Source organism: Falco rusticolus, chromosome 8 (genome assembly GCF_015220075.1).
Source record: "Falco rusticolus isolate bFalRus1 chromosome 8, bFalRus1.pri, whole genome shotgun sequence".
NCBI lineage: Eukaryota > Metazoa > Chordata > Aves > Falconiformes > Falconidae > Falco > Falco rusticolus.
In genome coordinates this window covers 51,468,045-51,482,081 of record NC_051194.1, presented here as the reverse complement: position 1 = coordinate 51,482,081, position 14,037 = coordinate 51,468,045, and the positions used below count along the sequence as shown (strand labels likewise).

The window sequence follows — 14,037 nt, the reverse complement described above, 5'->3', positions numbered from 1 at the left end:
CTGTTTTTTTCCATCTTGGGTCCATATAGGCATGTCTTCAACGCTATGGCAGAGCTCTGAAGTCCAGATGCCTTTACCTTTCTGTTTTAATAAATGTAATCACAGGATTTCCAGACTTGAGACTTACAGAAAAAAGCAAAATTGTAGACTCATGCAGTCAAATTACAACAGTTGAGGGCAGTATGTTAATATTACTGTTAATAATATGCCTTAATCTCTGCTTTTAGGTCTTCAACCACTACTTTGTGAATACAGTTAATTAATAATAAGACAGGTGGAGGGGCGAAGTCCAGTTCATGCTGTTGCAGCTAGCAGAGGCAGAGGATATGTGTCTGAGCAATGTAAACACTTGAATATCTGTGGCATCTCAGCCTCACCAGTGGTTTGCGAGTAGCGGATCTGCCAGGGCTCTTCCCCTTTCCAAAGTAACCTAGCTCCACTCACTACAGTGTAATCATGAGTTTCAGATCAAATTTTTTAATACTGATTTTAGTATTTATATATTTATATATATAAAAATAGAATATATTTAGTATTATATTGTGAACTGCTGTGTACAGGCCACGTTACATGGCTTGGGATCTCTGAACTTAGACAACTTGCGAGGTGCAGTGCTGAGGTTGACAGTCAGTCCTTAGTTCTGCTGGAGGCAAGTATGAAAATATACATAGATAAGTGTAGCATAAATCCCTGCAGCCGAAGCTGGGGGGAAGCTGAGGACATGCATCCCTCCTTAATCAGGAGCGACAGAGCTCTGTGAAGAGGGGTCTGGGAGCTGCAAGATCCCTTGGCTCCTGCTTGACCCCACTGCTGTGCTCCGGTGTGGTAATTCAGCCTGCGTACACAACCGTCACAGGAGGAGGATAGCAGGTGGTTAAATCAAGCTGTTCTTGTTCAACCCTGGCCTGTAATGAATTGTTCTCTGAGCACCCAAACTAAAGCCCTGCTCTGTGATTTCTCTGGGTCTAGCAATGGAGGAGCTGATACTGAGGCTCCCCCCGCCACTGGTGGAGCACTGGGGGTTTTCTCTCCCTTCCCGTGAGCAGCCCTCTTTTCCCCTCATTTGTGAGGCTTTAATATCGCTGACCACTTTGCACATCTGTTGGCTGCAGTCCACCTCAGCAGTGGGTGCTGGCACAACAGGACTTGGGGCAAGAGATGGCTCAGACGAAGAGGCACCCAGTAGCAAGCCCTGGGTGGCTGAGCCAGAATAGAGGCTTATTCATTCATCCTCCCCACCCTGCCTGGGGTGCTTTTCTAGCAGCTCAGTCTAACCCATGCTGGGTAAAAAGGAGCAGAGCCTGGGCTGGCAGTTTTCATGCAGGGACACCAGATAGTGTGTCCTTTGGCTACCCCGGGTGGCATTAGTAGAGCAGCAGTGGTAGCGTTGGTCACAGACATCAGGCTGTGTTTGGGCTTGTCCCCTAGAGGTGCAAACCATGGGTGATCTACCTGGTGAGTCCCATCAGCGCAGGCTGGCAGTTGCTGTACAACCCTTGCTAGCTGCCGCCTGTAACCAGCTCACCCCTCAGCTCAGTTCCCCCAGCACACAAGCTGGGCTGTTACAGTTGTTATTTCTGCTGTTTGTGTACCCCCAGGGGCCAGGACCCAACCATGCCATTGTAAATGAGGAGCAACTTCAAGCTGTGCTGGCATGTCAAGGGTAACCCCCATCTGATGAGCAGGTATAAGGAAAGGAAGACTCTGATTATGTTTTGAATCACTGCTGGCTCCCTGAACACTGAATTAATCATTTAGAGGGAATTTCAGATGTAAAGATTTGAGGGGCTGGATATTGAGCACTGTTCTGGTTTTGTTTGGCCTGGGTTTTTTTTTTCCTCTTCAGAGGCAAATTTTTCAAAAGCAAGTCTGAAGTATTAACAGTTTTTAAGTATGGTGTTTAAAAAAACCTACTGTATCTGGTAAAGACCGTGTGGCATACAAGGCATTGTCTTAACAAGCTCCTTCTAGGGACAAATCATTGTCATATTAGTGCCAACTTTCTTCCATTCATCTACTACATGGGCGTCCCTCCCTAGGCAGGTTCCTTGCTTTGGTTCCTAGGCAACTGTAATAATAATGCTGCACGTGTGTGTCAAGCATTGATTGCCCTTGGGGCTTTTTTTGTGTTGTAAGTGAACACAGGCTAGTCCATTTTCCTTGTCTTTGTGTTCTGCTAGTCTCTGAGAGTTTTGAAGGGCACATCTGTGATATTCACAGCTGAACAATTCAGAAATACTTGCAGACAGGCACATGTGCATAGCATGGGAAGGTGATCATGCTGGAATCCCTAGGCAAGGCTTACTTCAGCTGCTGTGGTTTGCTCTTTGGGGTTTTTTGATAGCCAAGTTACAGGTGGCTTGGTATTTTGGATGCTTGGTGAATGTATAGCATCACCTAAAGAAAACATAACAAACAACCATGTTTTATCTTGGGTTTACTGTGCATGGAGGGAAAGAAAAAACCCCGAAGAGTTCTAGTTGATGAAGGGTTCAGCCCTAAATCAAATCCTTACTGAAATTCCTTTCAACGGACTACTCATTTGAGCAAATGTGTGCAAGGTCTGGTAAAAAGGAAGTGGTTTTTTTAAATGAAAAAATGAAACTTAGCATATAAAATTGTAAGAGAAAGGATGGTGGGTGAATATGGCACTGAGTGAGACAGGGGAGCTCTGTGCCCCTCTCAGCTTTTCTAAGAGCTTCTGGCTGACCTTGAGCAAGTGAGTTCATCTTTTTTCCCATTTGTGAGGTGGGAATGGTGGTATACCTGTCATCCACCACTTGTTCATTTTGGGGACAAACAGTATAACCATGACTTGTTAGATTCCCTGCCTGGTGTTTGGAAGCTGGCTGGGTACAGCCCATGTGTGTGGTACTGAAGCTGTCCTAGTACACCCTGCTAGTCCCAGTGGCTTCATCCCAACATGGTCACGCTGGTCAGTCTGTCAACATGTGAGGTACCTAGGAGACAAATAAAACTGTCTTTTAGGTGACATCTTGGACCACCAGTTGATCATCCCTGGTTTATTTTGTCTACTTAAGGTGGAAGGTCTTTGAGGCCTCTTTGTTGTTACACCCTCTCTTTGGGCATCTGCTCTTACCCGTGGCACCTAAACGGTGGTGCAATACAGAAGAGAAATACAAGTTGTCAGTTGGTTGTGCAGAATCTAGAATTACTTGAGCCATAAGCCTGTGAAATACACTTGGGAAGCATGAAAAAGAATTTGCCAGAATTTACAATTTACCGAATGCTGGTATGTATGTGTTTCAAATGCTCAGACTTAATGGGAGACACTAACATCGGCACTTCCTCAGCATACAAGGAATGATTTTTATGCTTTTAATGTAGACAGGCTTTTCTTTTGTAACTAGTAATAATAAGAACATTGTAGTGCCTGGCTGGCTGTGGAGAGCTTTGCCCTTTCTTGCACTTTCCAGTGTAATAGAAATTATTCAGAGAATTGAATAATTCTCTGCATTTTTGTTACTCTGGTGTTCAAACAAGTAAAACATCCTTAAAACACTCCCTATAGTCTCAACAGAAATAGAGTTAATCAGGAAAGAAAAAAAGGGAGAAAACACTGAACCGGAGAGGAAGCTATTTCAGATGCCTTCTTAGAAGGCTGAAAGTCTGTGTGAAAACAACATGCAATGTTCACCAATTCTTCAAATAATGTTTGAAAAATAGCAAGATGCTGTTAATGTGCAGTATCGCAATGTTATTCATTAAAGAAGGAAACATGAAAGGCCTGAATGGCTGTGGGCTCATCAGCTTATTATCAGTGGTGTATAGAAGTCTCACAAAAGATGCAGGGACTTTTTGGCCTCTAACCAAAGAAGAAGTCAGAATTCAGATATAGTACCTGAACTGTGAATTACCTATGACAACAACAAGGGTTAAGGAAAAGATAGCCGAGTGTAGTGAACTATTACATGGACCTTTTTTAGACCCGTGAAATGTATTTTTTCTCCAGAGAAATAAAAGCAGTTTGGAATACTGAGGCTTGAAAACAATAGTAAAGAAAAACTGTGAAACTCACATATGGAGATAAAATTACATGTCAGGATTAAATACACAGCAGTCTGTTCATAATATTCCATGAAGGAATATGATTTTGGTGGGGTTTTTGGTATCACATCTCTGGTAACATTCTAAATATAATGGAAAATTTCTTGCAGTGACATTAAGAATGGTCAACCAGTTGACATTTCCAGGGTCTGTTAAGAATGACTGTGTTTGACATGATGAAAAGCAAAGCTGTAGAAGGCTTGGAGTAGTATAGCTCCATCACTTCAAAGGGAGTAACTTACCACTTGCACAAAGGCAGAGCAAAATCAGCATTGCTCCCCTGGGCTGGTGACTGAGTTTCTTTAGCAATGAGGGTTGCAAGCATGTGGTGAAGGCTGACACAGGTATCCTCTCTATCTGTCCTTATGGGGAGCAAGAGGCAGCTTTGTTCTCCAGCTTGGAGCACTGTTCTTCCAGGCTGTGTTTTGTTGTCATCTGCACCCTGCAGATGGGGCTGAGAAGTATATCAGCCTTCACTGGAGAAGGCAGAAAATAGGTCTTCAGAGTGGCAGGCAGGCAGAGGTGGTGGCACCAGAATGGACTGGCAGTGGTCACAGTGGCTGCCAGTTCAGTGCACTGTGAGACCTGGAGCTGGCTGTTCGTGCTGCCTCTGGTTAGTGCCCGACAGCGTGGGGTCCTGGTCAGAGCTTCAGCTGTTGCACCAGCTCTTATAATTAACAGCACAGACGTTTCTTCTTGCTCTTTTTGTTCTGAGCAGTGTGAGAAAACTTTGTTAATTCTGCTGCTAAGCTTATTTCTGAAAAATGAATCCACATTAATTTAAACACCATCAATCTTACTTTTTTCTGTGCTGATGGCCTTTGACTGGAGAAGGCAGGTGTGCTGGCTCCTCTCTCATCCTGCTCCATCAATTTCAGCAACAATTTCTGAGAGGTTTTGTCACCACCATGCACGCTGTGGAGAAATATTGAGCGAGTGTAGGGAGTGGCAGTGCAAGAGCGCAAAATTACACTCCTCATCAATCATTCCCTCTAGCAGCGTCCAGGGCACTGCAAATTGCTGACTAACAAGGGAGAATTAGCTTGATAAAATCGCCATTAGTGTCAGTTCAGAATGATGTAAAGTTTTAAAGACATTGCTGTCCTTTCTTTCTCTCCCTCATCCATTAGTGTGTCTGTTCTTGGAGATCCCAATCCAGCAAAGCACGTAAGCACATACTTAATTATAGGCAGATCAGTAATCCCAAGGAAATCACTGGGATATGAGTCTTAAGCATGTGTTTATGTGCTTCACTGGATCAGGGCCATAACACACACTCTGAGTACAGAAATGATAAATATCTGTGTCAGCCAGTTTCTTGATTCAAAACCAGATTTAGACTTACTAGCGGGACTTAAAAATATGATGATCAAGTTTTATTGCAAGAGAGCATAGATGTTAGTAGATATACAACATTATACTTAGTTTTACCAGTTTATGCTAGCTAGAAATGTGTCCCTCTAAAATTCTGCATAGCCTTCTCAAAGCCCTGCAGTTACTAAAATCTAGACCATGGTTGGGCTTTTGCATAAAACTTAAAGTGCAGCTACACCAGGAACAGGATCGGGAGTATTTTAAAAGTTACGGGTGAGATGCAGATGCAACCTAATATAACAGGTTGTGTTAGCTTATGGACTTCTCTCAGTACTGCCAGACAGCATGCCAGGTACTACAGTTTGCCTTAGGGCTTCTCAGTGTTTGGGGTTTATTTCTTCATGTTTTCAATTTTTCTTCACAGTCTTGAGGACAAGAATCTTGTTTCCGAGAGGGAAAAAAAACCACACAAAAAAAGCTTAAAGCAAACAGACAAAACCCCACTAATGATAACAATGGGTACTTGGATTCTTATATAGTCATTTGACTACAATAGCTGCAAAAAAGGCAAAAAGCAAGGCATTTCAAGACTTCCCCCAGAATCACTAGGGTGACCAATGCCCCTCATTTGTATTACAGAATTGCTTTAAATTTTGGTGTTTTGTTGCTTTCATTATTTGATTATCCCACTGGAATCTAAGACTTTGCACGTCTTTCATCCTTTTTATTTTTTTCATCTGGTTACAAAGCTGTAGTGACTTAACTCATCATTACAGACAGTTACGTGCGTTGAAAGGCTGAGAATATCCAACTGTTTAGTTGTAGCCCGCTCCATGATCACCAGATGTTTCATTGCTCCACAGCCATCTGGAACTGCTGGGGCTTGATCTGCTGTGACATTACATCCATTGCCTCAGAGTGCCCCAAAAGTAATCTAGTCATCTTGTTTGAGCATTTGATTTTTTTGAAGTCATAATATCACATTTGAGAACAGAATAGCACAGCTTTGAATGCCAGGAGCTGTAATTGTGTTGATCTAGTCTGATCTTCCACAGGACGCAGAGCAGAAAATATCGCATACCTCTGGTTCATATTTTGCTTTGTGGAATGACTTCTTCTCCTGCTGTTGAAGTGGACTGTACTTTACTCTTTCCAGAACAGCTGACCACTGGAACTTCAATCGGGAAAATGTCATATCTTGGCTGTTACAGACGCTGGAATATATCTTAATGGAAATGAATATTGTTGCTCTTCATTTACAAACCAAAGCAGCAAACTTGTCTTTCATAAAACAAAATTGATGTCTATTCCGTGATAGACCTGAATACTAGTTAATAAGAAGATAAGTGTTAATCCTTCTAAAAATTTCTGTCTGAAGTGCTGGGCCAGATTCTCAGCAACTAACTGCAAATGGATGCAAGTCAACTTTTGTGGTCCTGAGCAGCTTTAAACCAGCAGAGGTGTGGGCAAGACGGTGTCTTTTGCAACTCCACTCTTTTGAAACATAATGCTCTTTGAGCTACCAGAACTGTCTGAAGGAATGTCCACTGCCCACAATCCATGTGAAGTCCATTGCATGCTCTGGTCCTATTTTGTCATTCAATTTTGACACTAATTTGTGTTTGCAGGTGTGAAAGCTGTGGTGCTGTCTTCCACTCTGAGTGTAAAGTGAAGGCTGTGCCATGCCCCAGGTGTGTCCGTAAAGAATTGCAGAAGAAGCAGAAATCCTTCTGGAGGCGACTGAATATGGATGAAAACTTCGAAGAGTCTTGCAACATGTTTGAGTTGTCTTATCAGAACACATGAATTTCTTAAGGCAGTAGCCAGTCTGAAGAGAATCCCTTTCCCAGCTGCCAGTTCAAGCAGCTTCTCAGCTTAGCCAGGCAGAAGTCTTTTTGCAAAATATTATCTGACCTTCTTCATCTGTGAATAGCAGCTGCCAAAGTGGCCATAAAGCCTTGATGGCTTTGAAATACCAATGGCTAAACTGCATTTTGCGTTGAAGTCCAGCCTCTAGCTGTCATACAAAATGTGGTTTACTTGAAATGCTTTAGGTCTAGCTAATTAGGCACCCAACTTTTTCTTTTCCACCTCTGGAGAAGATTTTTCATCAAGGCAGTAAACACTTGCTGCCCTGACCACATTATTTTTTATGTTGTTCATTTAGAATTGATGAATCATCTACTTATTTATGTGTATTATTTATTTATTATTAGCCTCGGCAGAGGTTCTGGTGAGGTGTTTCACAGAACCCAACAGGGCAGGAATGATTTTAAACCCACCTGCTCCTGATGTGAACACATGGTTCCATTTCCTCGTGTTTCCAGAGAACTGTTTTTAAAGGATCAGTGCATTTACCTGTCACTTCTCCTTGAGGAAAGAAGAGTATCTCCCATCAAACCTTATTTGGGGTGCTTGCAAACATAAGATGCAGAATAATGTTTCAGCTCTGTTTATATATTTATAACCACCCCAGTGAATTATTCCATATGCAGATAAGCAGGGGACTTGCTACTGTTTATGTTCAGGCTGGGTATATCGGTTAAGCTCTGTCACTGAAGTCCGCTGAGTTTTACACTGGTTATTCTCGACCTGTGTGAGGCCACATCCTCATCTCCAGTAACATGTTGTTTTCTGACTTCCTGCTAGTCTCGTGTTTTAAGACATTTTAAGTGTCCACATTGGTTTTGTTTTTATTTCATGAAGTTTACTTTAAATGTTTCTCTAACCTGAACCTGTTAGACTGATAGCCAGGAAAGTGGTCTTGCCCACGTTGGTGAGAAAATGCCTCCAAAACTGTGAAACACTAGTCTGCTGTGTTCATCTGCAACTTGTGTCCTGTGTTCTCTGCGAGCACTAAGGGATTTTATACTTCTGTAGTGACTTCCATGGTGGAGAGCGAAGTTCCTCGAGATATGATTCTGCTCCACACACCTGGAACACAGGGAAGTATTAAACATGGTGAATTACATATATTGTGAAAGGGGAGTACATGATGGATTTAACTGGGGAGATGTGTCATCACTGGCGGTGTGTTTAATTCATTTTGGCTTCGTCTCCGGTAAGCACTTAGAGATTGTCCCTCCAGCCCACATTCTTAACTCTTTTCTCCAGACCCTGCAGTAATATGTGTACTACATAGATATGAAAGTGTTCACATATATATACACACAGACACACACATACACCTATGTACAGAAAGCAAATATTGTTTCAGGAGAAAAAAGCCAGTTGCATGTGTATTTTTCCTCTCCTCTCACATAGGTTTATGAAAATGCAAAATACTGATCTTTGCTTCCTATATAATCTGCAGGCTGTTGTATTCAAGGCAGAAAGCAGTCTTGGTCATTGAAGCGCCTCACTAATTGCTGAAGTATTTTAAATAAAAGAACAGGAATACGTCATGCTTATGTTAAAAGGTAGAATGCTACAATGAATTGCCTTGTACTGGAGTGTAAGTGGTTACCTTTCCTAGCTTCCAGTCAAGGAAAGTAGCTTAATCTGAGCTTTCTTGATTTTGAGTGCGACTACTGTCTCTCTCTATACATATTTATATAAAAGCATGTTTATATCTGTATACATTAGACAACCAGTGCCTTTCTTTTCCAGAAGTCCTTCTCTCAGTGGGATTCTTTGGAAGGAAGTGAGGGTTTTTCCATGTTCTTGGCAAAGTAGTATAGGGATTCCCATATTTAATAAACCTAGTGAATCATGCACCTTTGTCACTTCCCCTACATGGCAGTGTCTGTCTCAGCTCACTATTCCTCATGTGAAAAGCGTTGCTTTTGGCTATCATCCTTAAAGATGTGATGTTCCTTGCAAGTCCATTCCCACGTGAAGAATTCCCTGCATGTTCACAATGCAAACACTAGGGAAGTATTGTGGAATTAGTCATGCAAACAGGAACTGCAGTGGTACTGGCTGAATAAACAGTATGCTCCTGGGGTTTTCAGCATGCATTACTACTAGTCCTGTGGCAAAGCCAGTAGTTCTGAAACTGTCAGAATCTAGCAGGTACTATTTTAACTTAGATCTAGACATAATGGTAGACCATTAAAGAAAAAAGGGCGGTGTTCTTCATATCATCATGCTCTGGTGTTTAAGATCCCTTACAATGCTGGTCATGTCCAGCTCAGTTTAGAGAACGCTGCTTATGTGCACTGTCAAAAACCCTACGGAGTCAGGGAATCAAGGTTTAGACATTGCAAACTACGACTTTGACAGATGTCCTGATCTCCGAAGTACCAGTCGTGTGTGGGTAGTTAGATATCCTAGCTGATTCTGGAATAACAACATAGACAGCATTGGAGTTACTCTGGGTTTGTGCAGGTATTACAGAGCAGTTTCTTTGCTGATGGAGAGGAGAGGGGGAAAAGAAAAAAAAGAAGAAAAAAAAAAAAAAGAGTATGATGTCAGTAAAACTACTGGAATCATTAGTCATGGGTCTGGAACCACTACCATTACTAACGGCAAAGAGCAGAAGGGTGTTGTTACAATATACTGGCAGCACCCAAAGCTTTATGTAAAAGAATGCTGTACAATACAGGTCAAACTCACTTCTTTAAAATCCAATGTTGTGGTAAAAAAGCCAGTTTCTAAAATGGATACATGTTCATTTCTACTTTGGAAAAGTAATACAGCTTTTCACAGTAGCTATAGGAGCAGACTGTGATGTGGAAGATGCTTTCCTCTCAGGGATGCCTAGCTCCTGTTCAAAAAAAGTTACTCTGTATGAACAGTTAAGATAAAGTCTTCTGTTGCTGCCTTTCGTAAGCATAATGAAAGGCTTGAGCCTGGCCTCAGAAGGTGCCGATGCAGTAGGAACAAGCCCTATTCATTTTTCAGGACTGCAAGGCAAAAGAGTAAACTGAAACTACTGCTCACATTACTAGCTCAGAAGACCCAAGTCTAACAGGACAGTTTTCCTGCAAGAGCCATCTGCCAGAAGGGGACTCAGTCTGGGGTCCTGTAGAGACGGTATGGGTGTCAGACAGCGCCGTACCCCTGGGTGGTTGCCTCTGCTGTACTGACAGTGCTGTATGCTGGTCCCCATTTAGATTCTTTTCCCAACCTGCAGCCCATAGCCTGCACATGGCTCTGCTCTGCAGACTTCTGGGTGGGCATCGGCTGGCAAAGTACCTGCGGTCTTTCCGGATTGCACAGCTCTCTCCACCCCCCATCCCCAGGTGAAGTTACATCTTGTCCTACCCACACATGCAATAAATTTTAACAACAGCTTTTAATTGTGCATCAGGAATAAAATGTGCTGTTTGTCTCCTTCACAGAGGAGGTGCTTTCATAGCTGATGGGGGAGGGATTGATCTGTACATCCAGGTACTGCTTTTGCTTGTACAGAACTTGTAATCGGTGTAGAAGTAGGGTACTTCACCGCAATGGACTATAGCCTAACTCTACAACTACTTAGAAATGTCTCATCTCAGTTTAGTTAGATACATATTGTTTTAATCTAGGACACTGTAGCGATCCTTATTCAAGTCTCTTTTCCTCTTTACCATGACCCTGTAGCTTTCCTTTAATGGGAAGAAAGACCTACCTAGGGGATGGAAATTGCACTTCTTTTTTATATTACCAACCTATAAAAGAGGAATTTGGCTCTCTTACGTAGAAATCTTTTTATTGCTTTTTTGGGCCTGTCTTAGGTGATAAAAAATGATGGGTTTGTGATGTGACACAACATTGTGGCTGGCACATACCAATATGAGCTCATTGCTGGGATGATAGGAATTGGCAGGTGTGAGGCTTTCCTAGGTAAGTGGGAGAAGGTACTTTTTGGTGAGGAACTGGTTTTTTATAATACTCCACAAGCTCTCGTGGCCCTGTTAGGAGTAAATCATCAGGGTACCTCTAGGGCTCCTCTTGTCAAAGCTTCTCTTAATATCAGGATACTGTGTGTATTATAATGGATTGATGATAACGTCCTGAAGACTTTAAAAAAAAAAAAAAAAAAAGCAGGGGATATTTATTAAACAATGAAGTGGGGAAGCTGCACACTTGTATTATGCTTTTTCCCTGTAGCAGCAGAAGCCACTGAGTTTCCCAGGCTTCCCAAGGTCACGGCCTGGATTGCAACTGACTGTTGGTCTGTAGAAAAGAAATGTAATTGAGTAATCACCATAATCTTCTCTCTATTTTCCTGCTGCAAGCCAGTCCACCCTCTCTCTCTCACTGCCCCTTCCCTGTCTTTGCTCACAGTGCTGAGCCTACAGCTGGACTTTGAGCTTCATAGCTCATGGTGTTGCTTTTGAACCAGTCGAGTCTGATCATTCTCTCCTTTGCAATTTGCCCTCCAGTTTTCCCTTCCCAGTAGGAGTGCCTTACAGTACTGTATATTAGTGTCTATCTTCCTGGTTTGGATTTCCTGATTGAATCTGCTGTTCGATTAACTTGTAGGCTTGAACTGAAACTCTCCTGTGGCTGCGCATGCTCTTTTGCAGAGGCAGCTGAGTAAATTGGTTTGCTTGTTCTCCCTTCATGAAGTGAGCTCTACAGGCTGCATGTACCAGCTCTGAAGACACCAAGCGACATCGAAACCCCTCACTTTTGCTCAATTTGGTGCCTTAAATTTTCAAAAGTGAAGTATTTTGTCAGGAATGCTCTGCCGTGATGCAGTGTGTTTGGCATTGGAGCTCGAAACCCTTGCTCGTGGAGTTTCTGTCTTGCTAAGAGGGGTGACCATAAAATGTGTTTACTGTCTATGCTTTGAGAGGGAAATATGAGAAAGGGTGGCATGGAGATTGTGTTGGGTTTTATTACCTATATTTTGGAGACTAGCTGGGCTTCTTTTCAGCCAGAAATGTGATGGTGCTTATGTGAGACCTTCAGGACCTGCGCATATGCAATAATGGCAAGCACTAGGCATTAAAATAGGGTTGGGTCACATGCAATTGTGCTCCTTCTGGGACCGCTGGCCCAGACCACGCCGCATGGCAAGGGCCTCCCATAGGCACCCCCTACCCGCATGCACAGCGGGGTCCAGCGCTGGGGAGTAAGGGCATTTCCTCAAAGCTTCATTTTGATGCAGCCTGGTTCCCTGAAGGTTAACCTAGTGAGCGTCTGGTCAGCCTCACCTTGGAGAGAGGGTTAACCTACTTAAATTTTAGCATTATTTGCTAAAGTATGTGGCTAACTCTTCCAGTATGTATCAGCCCTGAACACGTGTCCATACTGACTGTGATCTTTTAAGTCCACGTTTGACACCAGTAGCAGGATCCCATTTGACATGGCAGTGCTGTTGCTGCATTTTAGCAGTGTTGTGAGGAGACAGCCCGGATGGTAATGTGCAAAGTCCTCCTTTATTTGAAAACCCTGGTGTGCACACACTGGCTTGGGTCATATCTTAAAATGCCAACTTCGTCCAAATTCCTTAGGGTGGCTGCTAATCCCAGTCACAGAGATGCCACTTGTGGGCAGCATCCGAGAAGTCCAGGCCTGGAAAGCTGTCAGCTCTCTAGGAGCAAAGTCTATTAGGCCTCATCTAATTGCACAAATGTCAGCGGCTCATTTATTTATTTGTGTCTAACGCACATGTTAAACCAGTATAAATCCTTGAATACACAGCGTTGTTTTGGTGGAAAAAGAAATCGTTACATTTTGCTGATGCACTTGTCTACAAAGTTGATCTTACTTAAACTGAAGTGTACTTTGGGCCTGATTTTTAATGGCATTGACACGTGTGACATCTGGTTAGCTTATACAGTCCCTTCTATACTTGAGCTAAGCAAGAGTAAGAACTAATGAGCAAAACATGTCTTTGAAGAGTTTTAAGTGATAAAGGCAGCTTCCAAATCAACTTTAGTTCAGCCAAGGCAGGTAGAAGCCGGGCACGGGCAGCAGAGCGCAGTGGCTGGTGCTGGCCCTGGCAGCCTGGGCGTTCCTTCCTGCCAGAGCACCAGCTCACCTGCAGCATTTGTGATGGATTTAGCATCACTGGCAGCGCACCCTGAGTTTTTGGAAAACCATTACGTGTGGTGCCACTATTAACCTATTGGCAACATCATTATGTGTGTTTCATTGTTCTTGTGTTTACATTGTTTGGTTGGTTTTTTACTCTTGACAAGGATTTTTTTAAATTATCTGCAACTACTAGGCAATAGCCTTAATTTATTATTGATGTGTAATAATGCTATAATTTAAATTCAGTGAGTTGAATTGCTTGTCGACACTTGAGCGGGGTTTATTTGGGTTCACTTGTGATGGCATTAGTGCACCAGTCCCTCCCTCGTGTATAAAGGCAACTCTCAATAAACACTAAAAAAATGTTACTCGTCCTTTTTGATTTGCCTTCTGGTGGGTACTGCACCACGGGTAGGACAAGCTTTGAAAGAGTGCTAGTTTCCTGCTGGTGAAAGTCTTCCAAATCCAAGCAAATTATGATATTTACAGTTCCTGAGTCTGAGCTGGGAGGTCTTTGGAAATACGGTTAGTGACTGCATCAAGCTTTGTGGGTTTGGATTCCCAGTTAAATCTCTTGTGTTTCTTGAAAGCCACGGATACCTGAATTTTTAATGGTGCTGACCCCCAACAGCTTCCAGGGGAGCTTACTGGGAGCTGTTGTTGTTGGGCACCTCTGGATACAGGGCTCCTGGGAGGCACACGGGAGGCACAGGGAGGCAGCTCCCCACTGCGTGGCTGTCA

General features: G+C 43.0%; 1 protein-coding gene across 4 annotated transcripts in view; it reads left to right on the top strand.

Moving 5' to 3' along the window:
* PLEKHM3 (pleckstrin homology domain containing M3) overlaps positions 1-14,037 on the top strand; it is a 122,505-nt gene that overhangs the window by 84,768 nt on the left and 23,700 nt on the right. For 3 of the 4 annotated variants that reach the window (XM_037397547.1, XM_037397546.1, XM_037397545.1), the window contains one exon: positions 7,011-13,664. The exons of the other annotated variant lie outside the window; for it this stretch is intronic. In XM_037397547.1, coding sequence (XP_037253444.1) covers positions 7,011-7,188 — 178 coding nt within the window. In that variant the 3' untranslated portion in view covers positions 7,189-13,664. Of the gene's footprint in view, positions 1-7,010; positions 13,665-14,037 lie in introns of those variants that run through there. 4 annotated transcript variants of the gene reach the window in all.